Source organism: Notolepis coatsorum (assembly GCF_963971535.1).
Source record: "Notolepis coatsorum genome assembly, chromosome: 2".
NCBI classification, from domain to species: domain Eukaryota; kingdom Metazoa; phylum Chordata; class Actinopteri; order Aulopiformes; family Paralepididae; genus Notolepis; species Notolepis coatsorum.
Genome location: NC_140166.1, coordinates 221,563,007 through 221,580,171, shown reverse-complemented (window position 1 = coordinate 221,580,171; position 17,165 = coordinate 221,563,007). Strand labels below are relative to the sequence as shown.

Here is a 17,165-nt window from a genome sequence, read left to right as displayed (position 1 = left end):
GTTGGTGTGTTGGTTGGTTAGTGTGTTGGTTGGTTGGTGGGTTGGGTGGTTGGTTGGTGGGTTGGTGTGTTGGTTGGTTGGTGGGTTGGGTGGTTGGTGTGTTGGTTGGTTGGTTGGTTGGTTGGTTGGTTGGTTGGTGTGTTGGGTGGTTGGTTGGTGGGTTGGTGTGTTGGTTGGTTGGTGTGTTGGTGTGTTGGTTGGTTGGTGTGTTGGTTGGTTAGTGTGTTGGTTGGTTGGTGGGTTGGGTGGTTGGTTGGTGGGTTGGTGTGTTGGTTGGTTGGTGTGTTGGTTGGTTAGTGTGTTGGTTGGTTGGTGTGTTGGTTGGTTGGTGGGTTGGTTGGTTGGTTGGTGTGTTGGTTGGTTGGTGTGTTGGTTGGTTAGTGTGTTGGTTGGTTGGTTGGTTGGTTGGTTGGTGTGTTGGTTGGTTAGTGTGTTGGTTGGTTGGTTGGTTGGTTGGTTGGTGTGTTGGTTGGTTAGTGTGTTGGTTGGTGTGTTGGTTGGTTGGTTGGTGTGTTGGTTGGTTGGTTGGTGTGTTGGTTGGTTGGTTGGTTGGTGTGTTGGTTGGTTGGTTGGTTGGTTGGTTGGTGTGTTGGGTGGTTGGTTGGTGTGTTGGTTGGTTGGTTGGTTGGTGTGTTGGTTGGTGTGTTGGTTGGTTAGTGTGTTGGGTGGTTGGTTGGTTGGTTGGTGTGTTGGGTGGTTGGTTGGTGTGTTGGTTGGTTAGTGTGTTGGTTGGTTGGTGTGTTGGGTGGTTGGTTGGTTGGTTGGTGTGTTGGTTGGTTGGTGTGTTGGGTGGTTGGTTGGTGTGTTGGTTGGTTGGTGGGTTGGTTGGTGTGTTGGTTGGTTGGTGTGTTGGTTGGTTGGTTGGTTGGTTGGTTAGTGTGTTGGTTGGTTGGTTAGTGTGGTGTGTTGGTTGGTTGGTTGGTTGGTTAGTGTGGTGTGTTGGTTGGTGTGTTGGGTGGTTGGTTGGTGTGTTGGGTGGTTGGTTGGTGTGTTGGTTGGTTGGTGGGTTGGTTGGTGTGTTGGTTGGTTGGTGTGTTGGTTGGTTGGTTGGTTGGTTGGTTAGTGTGTTGGTTGGTTGGTTAGTGTGGTGTGTTGGTTGGTTGGTTGGTTGGTTGGTTGGTGTGTTGGGTGGTTGGTTGGTTGGTTGGTTGGTTGGTTGGTGTGTTGGGTGGTTGGTTGGTGTGTTGGGTGGTTGGTTGGTGTGTTGGTTGGTTGGTTGGTTGGTTAGTGTGGTGTGTTGGGTGGTTGGTGTGTTGGTTGGTGTGTTGGGTGGTTGGTTGGTGTGTTGGGTGGTTGGTTGGTGTGTTGGTTGGTTGGTGGGTTGGTTGGTGTGTTGGTTGGTTGGTGTGTTGGTTGGTTGGTTGGTTGGTTGGTTAGTGTGTTGGTTGGTTGGTTAGTGTGGTGTGTTGGTTGGTTGGTTGGTTGGTTGGTTGGTGTGTTGGGTGGTTGGTTGGTTGGTTGGTTGGTTGGTTGGTGTGTTGGGTGGTTGGTTGGTGTGTTGGGTGGTTGGTTGGTGTGTTGGTTGGTTGGTTGGTTGGTTGGTTAGTGTGTTGGTTGGTTGGTTGGTTGGTGTGTTGGTTGGTTGGTTGGTTGGTTGGTGTGTTGGTTGGTTGGTGTGTTGGTTGGTTGGTTGGTTGGTTGGTTGGTTGGTTGGTTGGTTGGTTGGTTGGTTGGTTGGTTGGGTGGTTGGTTGGTTGGTTGGGTGGGTGGTTGGTTGGTTGGTGTGTTGGTTGGTTGGTTGGTTGGTTGGTTGGTTGGTTAGTGTGTTGGTTGGTTGGTTGGTTGGTTGGTTAGTGTGTTGGTTGGTTGGTTGGGTGGTTGGTTGGTTGGTGTGTTGGTTGGTTGGTTGGTTGGTTGGTTAGTGTGTTGGTTGGTTGGTTGGGTGGTTGGTTGGTTGGTGTGTTGGTTGGTTGGTTGGTTGGTTGGTTAGTGTGTTGGTTGGTTGGTTGGTTGGTTGGTTAGTGTGTTGGTTGGTTGGTTGGGTGGTTGGTTGGTTGGTTGGTTGGTTGGTTGGTTGGTTGGGTGGTTGGTTGGTTGGTTGGTTGGGTGGTTGGTTGGTTGGTTGGTTGGTTGGTGTGTTGGGTGGTTGGTTGGTGGGTTGGTGTGTTGGTTGGTTGGTGTGTTGGTTGGTTGGTGTGTTGGTTGGTTAGTGTGTTGGTTGGTTGGTGGGTTGGGTGGTTGGTTGGTGGGTTGGTGTGTTGGTTGGTTGGTGGGTTGGGTGGTTGGTGTGTTGGTTGGTTGGTTGGTTGGTTGGTTGGTTGGTGTGTTGGGTGGTTGGTTGGTGGGTTGGTGTGTTGGTTGGTTGGTGTGTTGGTTGGTTGGTGTGTTGGTTGGTTAGTGTGTTGGTTGGTTGGTGGGTTGGGTGGTTGGTTGGTGGGTTGGTGTGTTGGTTGGTTGGTGTGTTGGTTGGTTAGTGTGTTGGTTGGTTGGTGTGTTGGTTGGTTGGTGGGTTGGTTGGTTGGTTGGTGTGTTGGTTGGTTGGTGTGTTGGTTGGTTAGTGTGTTGGTTGGTTGGTTGGTTGGTTGGTTGGTGTGTTGGTTGGTTAGTGTGTTGGTTGGTTGGTTGGTTGGTTGGTTGGTGTGTTGGTTGGTTAGTGTGTTGGTTGGTGTGTTGGTTGGTTGGTTGGTGTGTTGGTTGGTTGGTTGGTGTGTTGGTTGGTTGGTTGGTTGGTGTGTTGGTTGGTTGGTTGGTTGGTTGGTTGGTGTGTTGGGTGGTTGGTTGGTGTGTTGGTTGGTTGGTTGGTTGGTGTGTTGGTTGGTGTGTTGGTTGGTTAGTGTGTTGGGTGGTTGGTTGGTTGGTTGGTGTGTTGGGTGGTTGGTTGGTGTGTTGGTTGGTTAGTGTGTTGGTTGGTTGGTGTGTTGGGTGGTTGGTTGGTTGGTTGGTGTGTTGGTTGGTTGGTGTGTTGGGTGGTTGGTTGGTGTGTTGGTTGGTTGGTGGGTTGGTTGGTGTGTTGGTTGGTTGGTGTGTTGGTTGGTTGGTTGGTTGGTTGGTTAGTGTGTTGGTTGGTTGGTTAGTGTGGTGTGTTGGTTGGTTGGTTGGTTGGTTAGTGTGGTGTGTTGGTTGGTGTGTTGGGTGGTTGGTTGGTGTGTTGGGTGGTTGGTTGGTGTGTTGGTTGGTTGGTGGGTTGGTTGGTGTGTTGGTTGGTTGGTGTGTTGGTTGGTTGGTTGGTTGGTTGGTTAGTGTGTTGGTTGGTTGGTTAGTGTGGTGTGTTGGTTGGTTGGTTGGTTGGTTGGTTGGTGTGTTGGGTGGTTGGTTGGTTGGTTGGTTGGTTGGTTGGTGTGTTGGGTGGTTGGTTGGTGTGTTGGGTGGTTGGTTGGTGTGTTGGTTGGTTGGTTGGTTGGTTAGTGTGGTGTGTTGGGTGGTTGGTGTGTTGGTTGGTGTGTTGGGTGGTTGGTTGGTGTGTTGGGTGGTTGGTTGGTGTGTTGGTTGGTTGGTGGGTTGGTTGGTGTGTTGGTTGGTTGGTGTGTTGGTTGGTTGGTTGGTTGGTTGGTTAGTGTGTTGGTTGGTTGGTTAGTGTGGTGTGTTGGTTGGTTGGTTGGTTGGTTGGTGTGTTGGGTGGTTGGTTGGTTGGTTGGTTGGTTGGTTGGTTGGTGTGTTGGGTGGTTGGTTGGTGTGTTGGGTGGTTGGTTGGTGTGTTGGTTGGTTGGTTGGTTGGTTGGTTAGTGTGTTGGTTGGTTGGTTGGTTGGTGTGTTGGTTGGTTGGTTGGTTGGTTGGTGTGTTGGTTGGTTGGTGTGTTGGTTGGTTGGTTGGTTGGTTGGTTGGTTGGTTGGTTGGTTGGTTGGTTGGTTGGTTGGTTGGGTGGTTGGTTGGTTGGTTGGGTGGGTGGTTGGTTGGTTGGTGTGTTGGTTGGTTGGTTGGTTGGTTGGTTGGTTGGTTGGTTAGTGTGTTGGTTGGTTGGTTGGTTGGTTGGTTAGTGTGTTGGTTGGTTGGTTGGGTGGTTGGTTGGTTGGTGTGTTGGTTGGTTGGTTGGTTGGTTGGTTAGTGTGTTGGTTGGTTGGTTGGGTGGTTGGTTGGTTGGTGTGTTGGTTGGTTGGTTGGTTGGTTGGTTAGTGTGTTGGTTGGTTGGTTGGTTGGTTGGTTAGTGTGTTGGTTGGTTGGTTGGGTGGTTGGTTGGTTGGTTGGTTGGTTGGTTGGTTGGTTGGGTGGTTGGTTGGTTGGTTGGTTGGGTGGTTGGTTGGTTGGTTGGTGTGTTGGTTGGTTGGTTGGTGTGTTGGTTGGTGTGTTGGTTGATGTGTTGGGTGGTTGGTGTGTTGGGTGGTGTGTTGGTTGGTGTGTTGGTTGGTGTGTTGGGTGGTGTGTTGGGTGGTGTGTTGGTTGGTGTGTTGGGTGGTTGGTGTGTTGGGTGGTGTGTTGGGTGGTGTGTTGGGTGGTTGGTGTGTTGGTTGGTGTGTTGGTTGGTGTGTTGGGTGGTGTGTTGGGTGGTGTGTTGGTTGGTGTGTTGGGTGGTGTGTTGGTTGGTGTGTTGGTTGGTGTGTTGGTTGGTGTGTTGGGTGGTGTGTTGGGTGGTGTGTTGGTTGGTGTGTTGGGTGGTTGGTGTGTTGGTTGGTGTGTTGGTTGGTGTGTTGGTTGGTGTGTTGGGTGGTTGGTGTGTTGGGTGGTGTGTTGGTTGGTGTGTTGGTTGGTGTGTTGGGTGGTTGGTGTGTTGGGTGGTGTGTTGGGTGGTGTGTTGGTTGGTGTGTTGGGTGGTTGGTGTGTTGGGTGGTGTGTTGGGTGGTGTGTTGGTTGGTTAGTGTGTTGGGTGGTTGGTTAGTGTGGTGGTTGGTTGGTGGGTTAGTTTGAAAATCATTATTTTTCAAATAGAAATGCAATAGAATGATTTTCTTGAATGATATGGTCTTCAAAAAAGTATTCTTCCAAAAATGAGTAATCAGGGTGGTCTTGTATTTGGACCAATACTGTACATTGCAGTTGAAGAGATGTCTCTCTGGACCAGTTACAAACAGTTACGTTGCAATAACTTCTCTGTATCTTGTGTAAATATGTTTGGGGGATATGTCTGCAAATGGCCGTACAGTAAGTAGTAGGGCTGTACTGAATAGTTCGAAGCTTCGAAGCTTCGTTCATAATGTTGACATTTGAATTCTAAATCAACATTTGAATTAAAAGAAATGTATTAATTTTTTTTTTTTTTATATATATATATATTTTTTTATGTGTCTATTCATTCTGTTTAAACCAATGGGGTTTTTCTTCACAGTTGCAGATAAAGATTAGGCTACACTAATATTATAGTATTATACTATTATAGTATATGACTCGTCATAAAGATTTACATAAAACATTTATCATAAATGATGTAGCATCCGCTTGGCACTCCATCAAGACATCACCATCACTTTCGTACCAACCGTGCCCTTATTGGATTATCTATGTTGACGAAACTTATGAGTTATGTAAGGGATAATGTATAGCTACGAGGTCATTGTCGCAAAATAATTTACCGACACGGAGTTTAAAATACCGAGGCGCAGCGCAGAGGTGTTTTAAACGTCAGTGAAGGTCAATTATTTTGCGACAATGATCGAGTATAGCTATACATTATCCCGCTTATTACATGGCTAACTTACTAACAAATATACCTAATTCATTGTACACCATCGACAAAACGAGATCAAATGCAAACGCTTAGTTCTGTGGCTCCGTCAGCCCAAATAAAGTGATTATTATTATCGGCAGCCGGCAGGTCTGTGGTCTGATTGCACTGATGACTGAGTGCAGCTGTGCATATGCTGAGCAGCACTGATACAGTGTGTAGTGGGCTTGATTGCGAACAGCTGCGCACAGCAGTCATTATTGCTTGGCAGAGGTCCGTTATCGTGTGATAACGGACCTCTGACGCGCGCTATTGACCAATCACAAGCAAGCATTTCGGCGATTGTGAAAACACCATGTAATAAATATTCATTAACACATTGACCGCCAAAAAACGCTTATGATGGGTTTGCTGGTCATGCGAATTCTGCCAAACCACACTGTACGACGTTATTGAGATCATATTTAATTTTTTCGCCATGGCATTCATAATTCCGCCACCCAGCCTCTGCTGATACAGTGGGACTCTGCACAACAGTGCAACGCCTCAATACCGCCACCTGGTGGGTGATCGGGCGAGTTACAACCGGAAGTGCATCTGGTGATCTCGGTGCATCTGGGAAATCCGTCCGGCAGTCACATATCGTTGCGGGACTACAGACACACACTGGCGTGCAATGGATCGCTGCCATAACTCAATAATCAATATGATTTGGGCGTTTATTGCGCCATACAAACCGGAAATGGATCTATAAGTCGGATCTTTTTCCTCCAGTCTCATCGGCGAACGGTAAGAGGACAGTAACGTTACTTTCAGCTTGATTGTTTATTCTTTTCAATGCAAACCGCTCTGATCAATATATCACCCATACTACATAAACCATTTACTGACGATCACGGAATTATAAACGACCCCCCCCCCCTTTCATCCGCGTACGTATACGATCATTGTAACTGAGGGGTACAATTCCCTGACTGTATTGATAAGTATGGTATCATTAAACCACTACCGCTTTATGTACTTTAACTACTGGCCATACAGTACACGATATCTAAATATGATGAACACTTTCCCACAATGAAATCGGGTCCACACAAAGGTAATAATCAAATATTTAATATATAGCAAAAGGTACATATAATAGTTACTATTACATTTATGATTTGAATGCACTTGTAAGGCAAATGAGTACTCGTAGGCAAATCAACACTGAATGTCCAATCTCTGGTTACGCAGGAAGCAAGTATACAACCTGGCTCTTAGGGAATTAGATCTATGGTACTCTTAATGATATAGCAGGATAATTCTGGAAGGGGTCCTCCCGGTTGTAGGCCGGTAGGGGGGGTAGGAGAGCCGTCGGTAGTAGACCGTCTGGTCAACGATGTCTAGGGAGACTTCAAGTACAGAAGACAGTGCAGTAGACTCTTGATCCGCAGATGAATACACCTTGGTTCTCTTGTAGGCTGTAGCTCCACAGTGAAGAAGAAGCTAGGCGACCTCAGTCTCTCTGAGCGCCGACTCAACTTGACTCCTCTCGGGGGTAAATCCAACACTCACAGGCGTCGGCGATTATCCGCTCCACAAATCACAGTACCAAAGCAAATATATTCCAGCCGCATAGGGCTCAGCAGTCGTCGGGTAGGTAATCCAGTGTACATGTCCCTCGGTCCTCGTCTAGATCTCCTCGGAAGAAAGCGCCATGTGTGGTCGGCCCCAGCCTGGATAAGACTCTAGATAACACGAGGAAGCGTTGGAGATGCTGGTCACTTTAGAACTCTAACCGCACGATGCACCATACACGATAGACTATTATTACTTAATAGAAATACGTCGCACTCGACGGTACAGTGCCAAACTCTGACAATTCAGCTATTAATTCGCACGAGGTCTCGATGCTATTCTAAGGCCAAACAGGCCATACTACACCGCACGCGGTATTGTGGGTGAGGCTTCACGTTCTGTTACTTAGTTGGGTAGAAGGGTAAAGGACTAAGGGTCTTCTACATTTACTTGCGCCATATTTATATGCACGGTGAACAAATAGTGCCACTCTCCTTTCGGTAGCCGTATTCCTGCGCAGAGCCGGGGCTAGTAGAGACATGTCTCGTCGGTACCATTGAACTTGGCTCCAAGGGGCTTGTCCCCTGGCGCCAGGTCCTTGTCCAATAAGAGAATGAACTATTATGGGCTATAGTAGGCTAAAGGGATATTCCGTGTATATGTACAAGGAATATACAAGGGATATCAAACGATATACAAATACTATTCAATATATATCCATAAATAAATATATATATTCGGTTTAATCTGATCCTTCGTAACAATCATGTACCGTTGAATTTAATATAGCGTGTATTGGCAATAAACGGCAGTTGATAATCTATATGCGTTTATGCCTATAACTCACGTTCTATGAATTACTGCAGAAAACGATAAAAACATACTTATATTCTAGAAGCAATTTTTGGGCCATAGTAATGTCAATTTAGCAATACAATTTAAAAAGTTATAGCCCTGCAAAGAAGGTGAACATCTCCATAGGCTTAGAGTGGTGGCAGAGATCATACATTGATGGATAGAAGCGTGGCAGTCAATGTCTTAAAGAAAGTTGATTTAATAAAAAAGAAGTTTAATCACTTAATTCAAATTGAGGATTTAGTTTGAGGATATTTATATAAAATAAAAAATATAAAAATTTTGGATTACATCATAAAATATGATGACAGACATTCGAAGCTTCGTTCGAATACTTCAATAGAAGCTTCGAATGTTAAACGATTACATTCGGTACAGCCCTAGTAGTATGGTCTATCAGCTCCCCAACAATTCATATGGTATTACTTCTTTCATAGTAATTTTCCTTCATACTTTGTTTGACAGTATGGCCATGAAATAGGTATTAAGTCCTATTCAAAGTGGTCTTAAGAAAGTCTTAAAACATCTTAAATTGAACTTGTTGAAACCTGCAGGCACCCTGCTCTGACTCAGGACTGTCGGCGTGCTATCTATAAATCACCCACAGGGGGCGACATTATGCCAGCTTGGTGAGGGGTCGGTGGAAAAAGGCAAAGCCAGCATAATGAGGGGTCTTGTGGTTTAAAAGGGGCTCATGTCTCTCTCTATGTCTCTCTGTCTCTATGTCTCTCTCCCTCTGGATCCTAACAGCTCATCAATCCTCCTTCTCTCTCTCTCTTTCTGCTTCTTTCACTTTTTCCCCAAAAAAAATATTCTACTTTGATTTGATTTTGTTTTCTGCTCTTTTTTGTTATTTTATTTTTGTTTTGGATTATTGTTATTTTTTTTTTTTATTATTCTGTGTCCCTCTTTAGATCGTAATGTCTCACTAGCCTATAGCTAAAAGGTAAGCCTGGTCACATGACTGACACGCCCCGTTCTGATTGGCTCCTAATAACATTCCAACTTAACCTATCCTCTCCTCCGATTTCCACTCCCTCTCTCCTTCCCTTCTGTTTTCAGAGAGGTTAGCAGGCATGCCTCCATAACCTTATCTCTCTCTCTCTCTGCCTCTCTGCTCACTCGTTTAGCTGTCGTTTAATCGTCGCTACTTTAACCTTTGATGTCACGTTGATCTGATGAACTCTAACCGTTGAACTTCGACCTTTTGTCTGTTCCTCTCTCTTCCTGGTTCTGGCATGATGTAGCACTGTAGCACCGTGCACACATACACACACACCCCTCATGAACAACACACAACACACACGCACACACCCCTCATGAACAACACACAACACACACGCACACACCCCTCATGAACAACACACACCCCTCATGAACAACACACAACACACACGCACACACCCCTCATGAACAACACACATGCATACATGAACAACACACAACACACACGCACACACCCCTCATGAACAACACACATGCATACATGAACAACACACAACACACACGCACACACCCCTCATGAACAACACACATGCATACATGAACAACACACATGCATACATGAACAACACACACACAACATACGCACACGTAGATATGGACAGACGTAAGTATGCACAAAAGCACACATTTACATGGTGACATTGACAGACACAGTTTGTGGGTGAAGAGATTTTTGATAAAATATGATGTTGGTTATGAATTGTTAGGATGATGATCATGTTATTTTTGAATGATTTATATTCAACAGTGTTATGTCTATGTTTTGCATGTGTGTATGTGTGTTGTTGTGTGTGTGTCTTTGTATGTGTACAGTATGTGTGTGTATGTGTGTGTGTGTGCAGTATTATTTATTTAATCTGTTGTTTTTCTCATCTGTTTTTGACTGACATTCTCTTTTATTCTGTCTCACTCCATCGCTGCTTGTCCTTTCTCCTCTCGTTCCCTCATCTCCTGTCTTCTCCCCCTCCTCTTCCTTTCCTGTCCTCTCCTTCTCTCCTCTTCTCCTCTCCTTACCTCTCCTCCCATCTTCTTTTTACCTCTCCTCTCCTCTCCTCCTCTCCACTCCTTACCTCTCTTCCTCTCCTCCTCTCCTCTCTTCCTCTCCTCTTCTCATCACCTCCTCTGATCTCCTCCTCTCCTTACCTCTCCTCTCTTCCTCTCCTCCTCTCCTCTCCTCCTCTCCTCTCTTCCTCCTCCTCCTCCTCCTCCTCCTCCTCCTCCTCCTCTCCAGAGGACCGTAGTGATATGTATCTGGTGGTTCCTAGGCCTCTAGATAGTTTGAACCTGCTCATATCAAAGGGAAAGGGACTCAAACACAAAGTGTTTCATGCTAGCTGTGAATGGTACGCTACCCTGGCTAGAGGAATGGATTAGATAATAGAACACATAAATAGACTAGAGAATAGAATAGATAAATAGAGAATAGGTTATGAACTAGCGCAGTCTATGAGTTAGTTGTTTTGTCAGTCCAAAACTCTAGCCTTGACCTGAAGTGTAGTATAGGGTTAGGGTTAACCTGAAGTGTAGTATAGGGTTAGGGTTAACCTGAAGTGTAGTATAGTGTTAGGGTTAACCTGAAGTGTAGTATAGGGTTAGCCTTAACATGAAGTGTAGTATAGGGTTAGGGTTAACCTGAAGTGTAGTATAGGGTTAGGGTTAACCTGAAGTGTAGTATAGGGTTAGCCTTAACATGAAGTGTAGTATAGGGTTAGCCTTAACCTGAAGTGTAGTATAGGGTTAGGGTTAACCTGAAGTGTAGTATAGGGTTAGGGTTAACCTGAAGTGTAGTATAGGGTTAGGGTTAACCTGAAGTGTAGTATAGGGTTAGGGTTAACCTGAAGTGTAGTATAGGGTTAGGGTTAACCTGAAGTGTAGTATAGGGTTAGCCTTAACATGAAGTGTAGTATAGGGTTAGGGTTAACCTGAAGTGTAGTATAGGGTTAGGGTTAACCTGAAGTGTAGTATAGGGTTAGCCTTAACATGAAGTGTAGTATAGGGTTAGGGTTAACCTGAAGTGTAGTATAGGGTTAGCCTTAACCTGAAGTGTAGTATAGGGTTAGGGTTAACCTGAAGTGTAGTATAGGGTTAGGGTTAACCTGAAGTGTAGTATAGGGTTAGGGTTAACCTGAAGTGTAGTATAGGGTTAGGGTTAACCTGAAGTGTAGTATAGGGTTAGGGTTAACCTGAAGTGTAGTATAGGGTTAGGGTTAACCTGAAGTGTAGTATAGGGTTAGGGTTAACCTGAAGTGTAGTATAGGGTTAGCCTTAACATGAAGTGTAGTATAGGGTTAGCCTTAACCTGAAGTGTAGTATAGGGTTAGGGTTAACCTGAAGTGTAGTATAGGGTTAGGGTTAACCTGAAGTGTAATATAGGGTTAGGGTTAGCCTTAACCTGAAGTGTAGTATAGGGTTAGGGTTAACCTGAAGTGTAGTATAGGGTTAGGGTTAGCCTTAACCTGAAGTGTAGTATAGGGTTAGGGTTAACCTGAAGTGTAGTATAGGGTTAGGGTTAACCTGAAGTGTAGTATAGGGGGAAAAGAGGGAAAACTGAATAAATGGTATTGTTTTCAAGAAGAAAGAGAAGTAACAGTAGGGCTTACCACATCAGATACATAACACTAGGGGTTAGATAATAGAATACATAAATAGATTAGAGAATAGAACACAGAATAGATTAGATAATAGATATGCTTTTATAGCTTTGGATAAAAGCGTCTGCTAAATGACTAAATGTAATATAAAATGTATATGTAATAGAATACATAAATAGATTAGAGAATAGAACACGGAGATAGATTAGATAATATAATACAGAGATAGATTAGATAATAGAATACAGAAATATATTAGATAATATTATACAGAAATATATTTGAGAATATTATACAGATATAGATTAGATAATATTATACAGAAATATATTAGAGAATATAGAGTACAGTAGAAATATTTCTTCTACTTGTCTGTCTGTCTCTCTAGCTATTTGTTTGTCTAGCTGCCTGATTACTTGTTGCCCTGTGTGATTGTCTGTTGTCTCGTCTCGTCTTGTCTCGTCTGTCTGTCTGTCTGTCTGTCTGTCTATCTATCTATCTGTCTGTCTGTCTGTCTGTCTGTCCTCTATCTGTCTGTCTGTCTGTCTGTCTGTCTGTCTCGTCTCGTCTTGTCTCGTCTGTCTGTCTGTCTGTCTATCTATCTGTCTGTCTGTCTGTCTGTCTGTCTGTCCTCTATCTGTCTGTCTGTCTGTCTGTCTGTCTGTCTGTCCTCTATCTGTCTGTCACGTCAGTCAGTGTGTCAGTAGTGGGCCAGCACGGGGGGGCATTAACGTATGTTCTCTCTCTCCATACCGCTCTCTCTCCTCCTTGCCCCTCCTCCCATCCTCTTCTCCTCCTCTACCTCCCTTACCCTCTCCCCCCCTCTCCACCACCCCTTCTCTCCCCCACCCCCCTCTCCCCCTCCTATACCCCCCTCCTCTCCTCCACCCCCCCCCACCCCTCCTCTCCCCCTCACCCCTCCTCTCCCCCACCCCTCCTCTCCCCCTCTCCCCTCCTACACCCCCCCTCTCCCCCACCCCTCCTCTCCCCCTCTCCCCTCCTACACCCCCCCTCTCCCCCACCCCTCCTCTCCCCCTCCTCTCCTCTCCCCCTCCTCTCCCCTCCTCTCCCCCACCCCTCCTCTCCCCCCCTCCTCTCCTCTCCCCCTCCTCTCCCCCTCCTCTCCTCTCCTCTCCCCCACCCCTCCTCTCCCCCACCCCTCCTCTCCCCCTCTCCCCCCTCTCCCCCACCCCTCCTCTCCCCCTCTCCCCTCCTACACCCCTCCTCTCCCCCTCTCCCCTCCTTCACCCCTCCTCTCCCCCACCCCTCTCCCCCTCTCCCCTCCTACACCCCTCCTCTCTCCCACCCCTCCTCTCCCCCTCCTCTCCCCCTCTCCCCTCCTCTCCCCCCTCTCCCCCACCCCTCCTCTCCTCCTCTCCCCCCTCTCCCCCTCTCCCCCTCTCCCCCTCTCCCCCACCCCTCCTCTCCCCCTCTCCCCCTCTCCCCTCCTCTCCCCCCTCTCCCCCACCCCTCCTCTCCCCTCCCTCTCCCCTCCTCTCCCCCCTCTCCCCCACCCCTCCTCTCCCCCTCTCCCCTCCCCCACCCCTCCTCTCCCCAGGCTCCTGCCTAGAGATTCTTCTGGAAGGAGGTGCTGCTCTGGGGGAGGCGGGGAGCGACTCTCCATCCCCCATGTCTCCTCGGACCAGTAAGAGCCGCATGTCCATGAAACTCCGGCGCTCCTCTGGCTCAGCCAATAAGACCTGAGACTCCTCTGGCTCAGCCAATAAGACCTGAGACTCCTCTAGCTCAGCCAATAAGACCTGAGACTCCTCTGGCTCAGCCAATAAGACCTGAGACTCCTCTAGCTCAGCCAATAAGACCTGAGACTCCTCTGGCTCAGCCAATAAGACCTGAGACTCCTCTGGCTCAGCCAATAAGACCCGAGACTCCTCTGGCTCAGCCAATAAGACCCGAGACTCCTCCTCCATCAGCCATTAAGACCCGAGACTGAACTCATCCTCGATCGGCCAATAAGAACTGACCTCATGGTCACCTCATCCAATACGACGACATACTTTCCGGATCAGCCATTAAGACCTGAACTTCCTGCATCACGCCAGCCAATCGGACCGCAGCTCCTTGGTCGTATTAGCCAATGACAATTGACTTCTTGGTGAAATTAGCTGAAATTAAGTCATTGGTCACATGAACCAATAAGACGTTATTTACTCTATAATTACTGGCCAATGGCGGCACACTTTTGACCAGCTGGCCCCTCCTCCTCCAGCATGCTCTGTTCTAATTGGACACTTGCCTTTAACTGTACAGACACTGCTTGAATGTGTGTGTACACACATGCACACACACGCACACACACACACACAAACACACACGCACGCACACGCACGCACACGCACACACAAACACACACGCACACACACGCACACACACACACAAACACACACGCACGCACACGCACACACAAACACACACGCACACACACGCACACACACACACACACACGCACACACACACACACGCACACACACACAAACACACATGCACACACACGTACGCACACACACACACACACGCAAACACACACGCACACACACACACACACTAGTAGTGTACTATATTATATACTAGCTCACGTTTTCCTATTCACATTGCTCTCTCCTGTTAGCCAATATTAGATTGATATTGACGGACTGATAGATTGATATTGACGGACTGATCGATCGATATTGACGGACTGATAAATTGATATTGATTATTGATATCCATTATCCTGCTGCATCGTGGGAAGCAGCCGTGAGACTTTTGCTGCTCTCGGTCTGTCAACATCAACATGCAGTAGTGGGTTCATCACAGAACTAGAATTAATACAATGGGCAGGTCCTCCTGTAGCACGAATATGGCTGCCTATCTAGTTCAGATCTGATGTACTGGTCCAGCGAGACGACAGGAAGTTGTATACTGGTCCAGCGAGACGACAGGAAGTTGTATACTGGTCCAGCGAGACGACAGGAAGTTGTATACTGGTCCAGCGAGACGACAGGAAGTTGTATACTGGTCCAGCGAGACGACAGGAAGTTGTATACTGGTCCAGCGAGACGACAGGAAGTTGTATACTGGTCCAGCGAGACGACAGGAAGTTGTATACTGGTCCAGCGAGACGACAGGAAGTTGTATACTGGTCCAGCGAGATGACAGGAAGTTGTATACTGGTCCAGCGAGATGACAAGAAGTTGTATATTTGTATTATAGATTAGTCAGTCAGTCTGCTTCCGAGGGGACAGTGACATGGAGGATCTAAAGCTGAGGATAAATATCTATTTTTGTCCCCCGCGGCGCCACACACAGACTCTGGAGTCGGTCCACTTTGAATCACATCAGTTCAACATGTAAATAAAAACCCTGCGTAACGATGGCACTCGTTCTCCATTGGTTCCTAATAGGCCCCTTTCATGCCAAACGCTTTTCAGTATTTTTCCAAATAAGAATAAAAAAAAATAATCCACTTCCTGAACGGACCGAGGCGGGCGTGATGGAGACAGAGCCACACCGCCGCCGACGACGGAGAGGAGAGGAAGTCGTTTTCCCCAGAGAACAGTCGGACCCGAGATGGCGGTTGAAAGCGGAGCACTTGTTACGTTAAAACATTTTGTTTTTATTTCCTTTCTATTTGTTTTCATCACGCTGTCAAACGTGGACGGTTTTCCACACTGTAAAATGTTCCACACTGTAAAAAATGTTCTCCCGATATTCACTCCCGGTTTTCCTCGTCTTGTAAACGGGTCATCTTTTGGTTTCTTCTTTTCTCTTTTTTTATTTTATTTTTATTTTTGTATCAAGACTGTAATGTCAGTGCTGACCCGAACAAGAATGTTGCTGAATATTTAGTTTATTGTCTTCCTGTGCATTCATGAAGCGTTCTATGAAACGACAGCTTTTTCTCCCTTCATCTGACTAGATATATTCTGTGTATCTAATGAGTTCACTCTGTAAGAACCTCAGACCCAGAGTCTAGAGGTGGTCACAAGGAAACACTGACACATGTCGTGATTTAACCGTCTGTAGTGTGATAGTGAAAGGGTTAACCTGCTGTCGTGTGGTAGTGAAAGGGTTAACCTTCCGTATTGTCGCAGTGAAAGGGTTAACCTTCTGTAATTGACGCAGTGAAAGGGTTAAACAATTTGGTAGAAAAATCTGTATCAGTGAAAGGGTTAATCACTTAAAGGAATTGTCTTTAACCCGTTCTTTCAGTTAACCCTTTCACTGCCACACTACCAAAGGATTACCCCTCACTGCGTCAATTACAGAAGGTTAACCCTTTCACTGCCACATGACAAAAGGGGTTAACCTTTTCACTAACCACACTACAGAAGGTTAACCCTTTCACTAACCACACTACAGAAGGTTAACCCTTTCACTAACCACACTACAGAAGGTTAACCCTTTCACTAACCACACTACAGACGGTTAACCCTTTCACTAACCACACTACAGACGGTTAACCATGTTACGACATGTAACTGACGGTAATGTGTCACGGTCACATGTTACGTCATGTAGCCAATGTGAAGGTGTCACGATCACATGTTTTATAACATGTAGCTGATGTGAAGGCGTCACGATCACATGTTTTATAACATGTAGCTGATGTGAAGGCGTCACGATCACATGTTTTATAACATGTAGCTGATGTGAAGGCGTCACGATCACATGTTTTATAACATGTAACTGATGTGAAGGCGTCACGATCACATGTTTTATAACATGTAACTGATGTGAAGGCGTCACGATCACATGTTTTATAACATGTAGCTGATGTGAAGGCGTCACAATCACATGTTTTATAACGTGTAACTGATGTGAAGGCGTCACGATCACATGTTTTATAACATGTAGCTGATGTGAAGGCGTCACGATCACATGTTTTATAACATGTAGCTGATGTGATGGCGTCACGATCACATGTTTTATAACATGTAACTGATGTGAAGGCGTCACGATCACATGTTTTATAACATGTAACTGATGTGAAGGCGTCACGATCACATGTTTTATAACATGTAACTGATGTGAAGGCGTCACAATCACATGTTATAACATGTAGCCGAAGGTGTCATGATTACATGATTAAGTAGAAGCAGTTTCACACGTGATGACATGGTAAAAACACAGGACACGTGATGACATGGTAAAAACACAGGGCACGTGATGACATGGTAAAAACACAGGGCACGTGATGACATGGTAAAAACACAGGACACGTGATGACATGGTAAAAACACAGGACACGTGCACAGGACACGTGATGACATGGTAAAAACACAGGGCACGTGATGACATGGTAAAAACACAGGACACGTGATGACATGGTAATGATTTTCACATGTGATATTCATATATAGCTTTTGGGGATCTGTGACGTGTGAAACATATGATGATATTTTCCCAAGATCTGCTTTGTGTGTCGTTCTGCATCATAGTGACACGAAGTTCGGCGACGTCATTCATGTTGCTTTTTGTTTGAGTGATGTTTCTTTCAGCCATAGTTTCTCTGTAGAAAGGAAAGGGATCGTAAAACAAACGGCACATATTATTTAACCTTTCCTTGTGTGGGTCAATGTGTATCTGTTAAAATGTTGTTTATAATGAGATCAAATGTTTT

At 46.1% G+C, this 17,165-nt stretch overlaps 1 protein-coding gene across 1 annotated transcript in view; it reads left to right on the top strand.

Moving 5' to 3' along the window:
* The window catches only part of ralgapa1 (Ral GTPase activating protein catalytic subunit alpha 1), a gene marked incomplete at its 5' end in the record, with an annotated part of 173,748 nt that extends 157,552 nt beyond the window's left edge, over window positions 1-16,196 (top strand). The window contains 1 exon segment of the mRNA XM_084308555.1: window positions 13,104-16,196. Coding sequence (XP_084164681.1) covers window positions 13,104-13,249 — 146 coding nt within the window. The 3' untranslated portion in view covers window positions 13,250-16,196.
* Window positions 16,197-17,165: the final 969 nt, after the last annotated feature.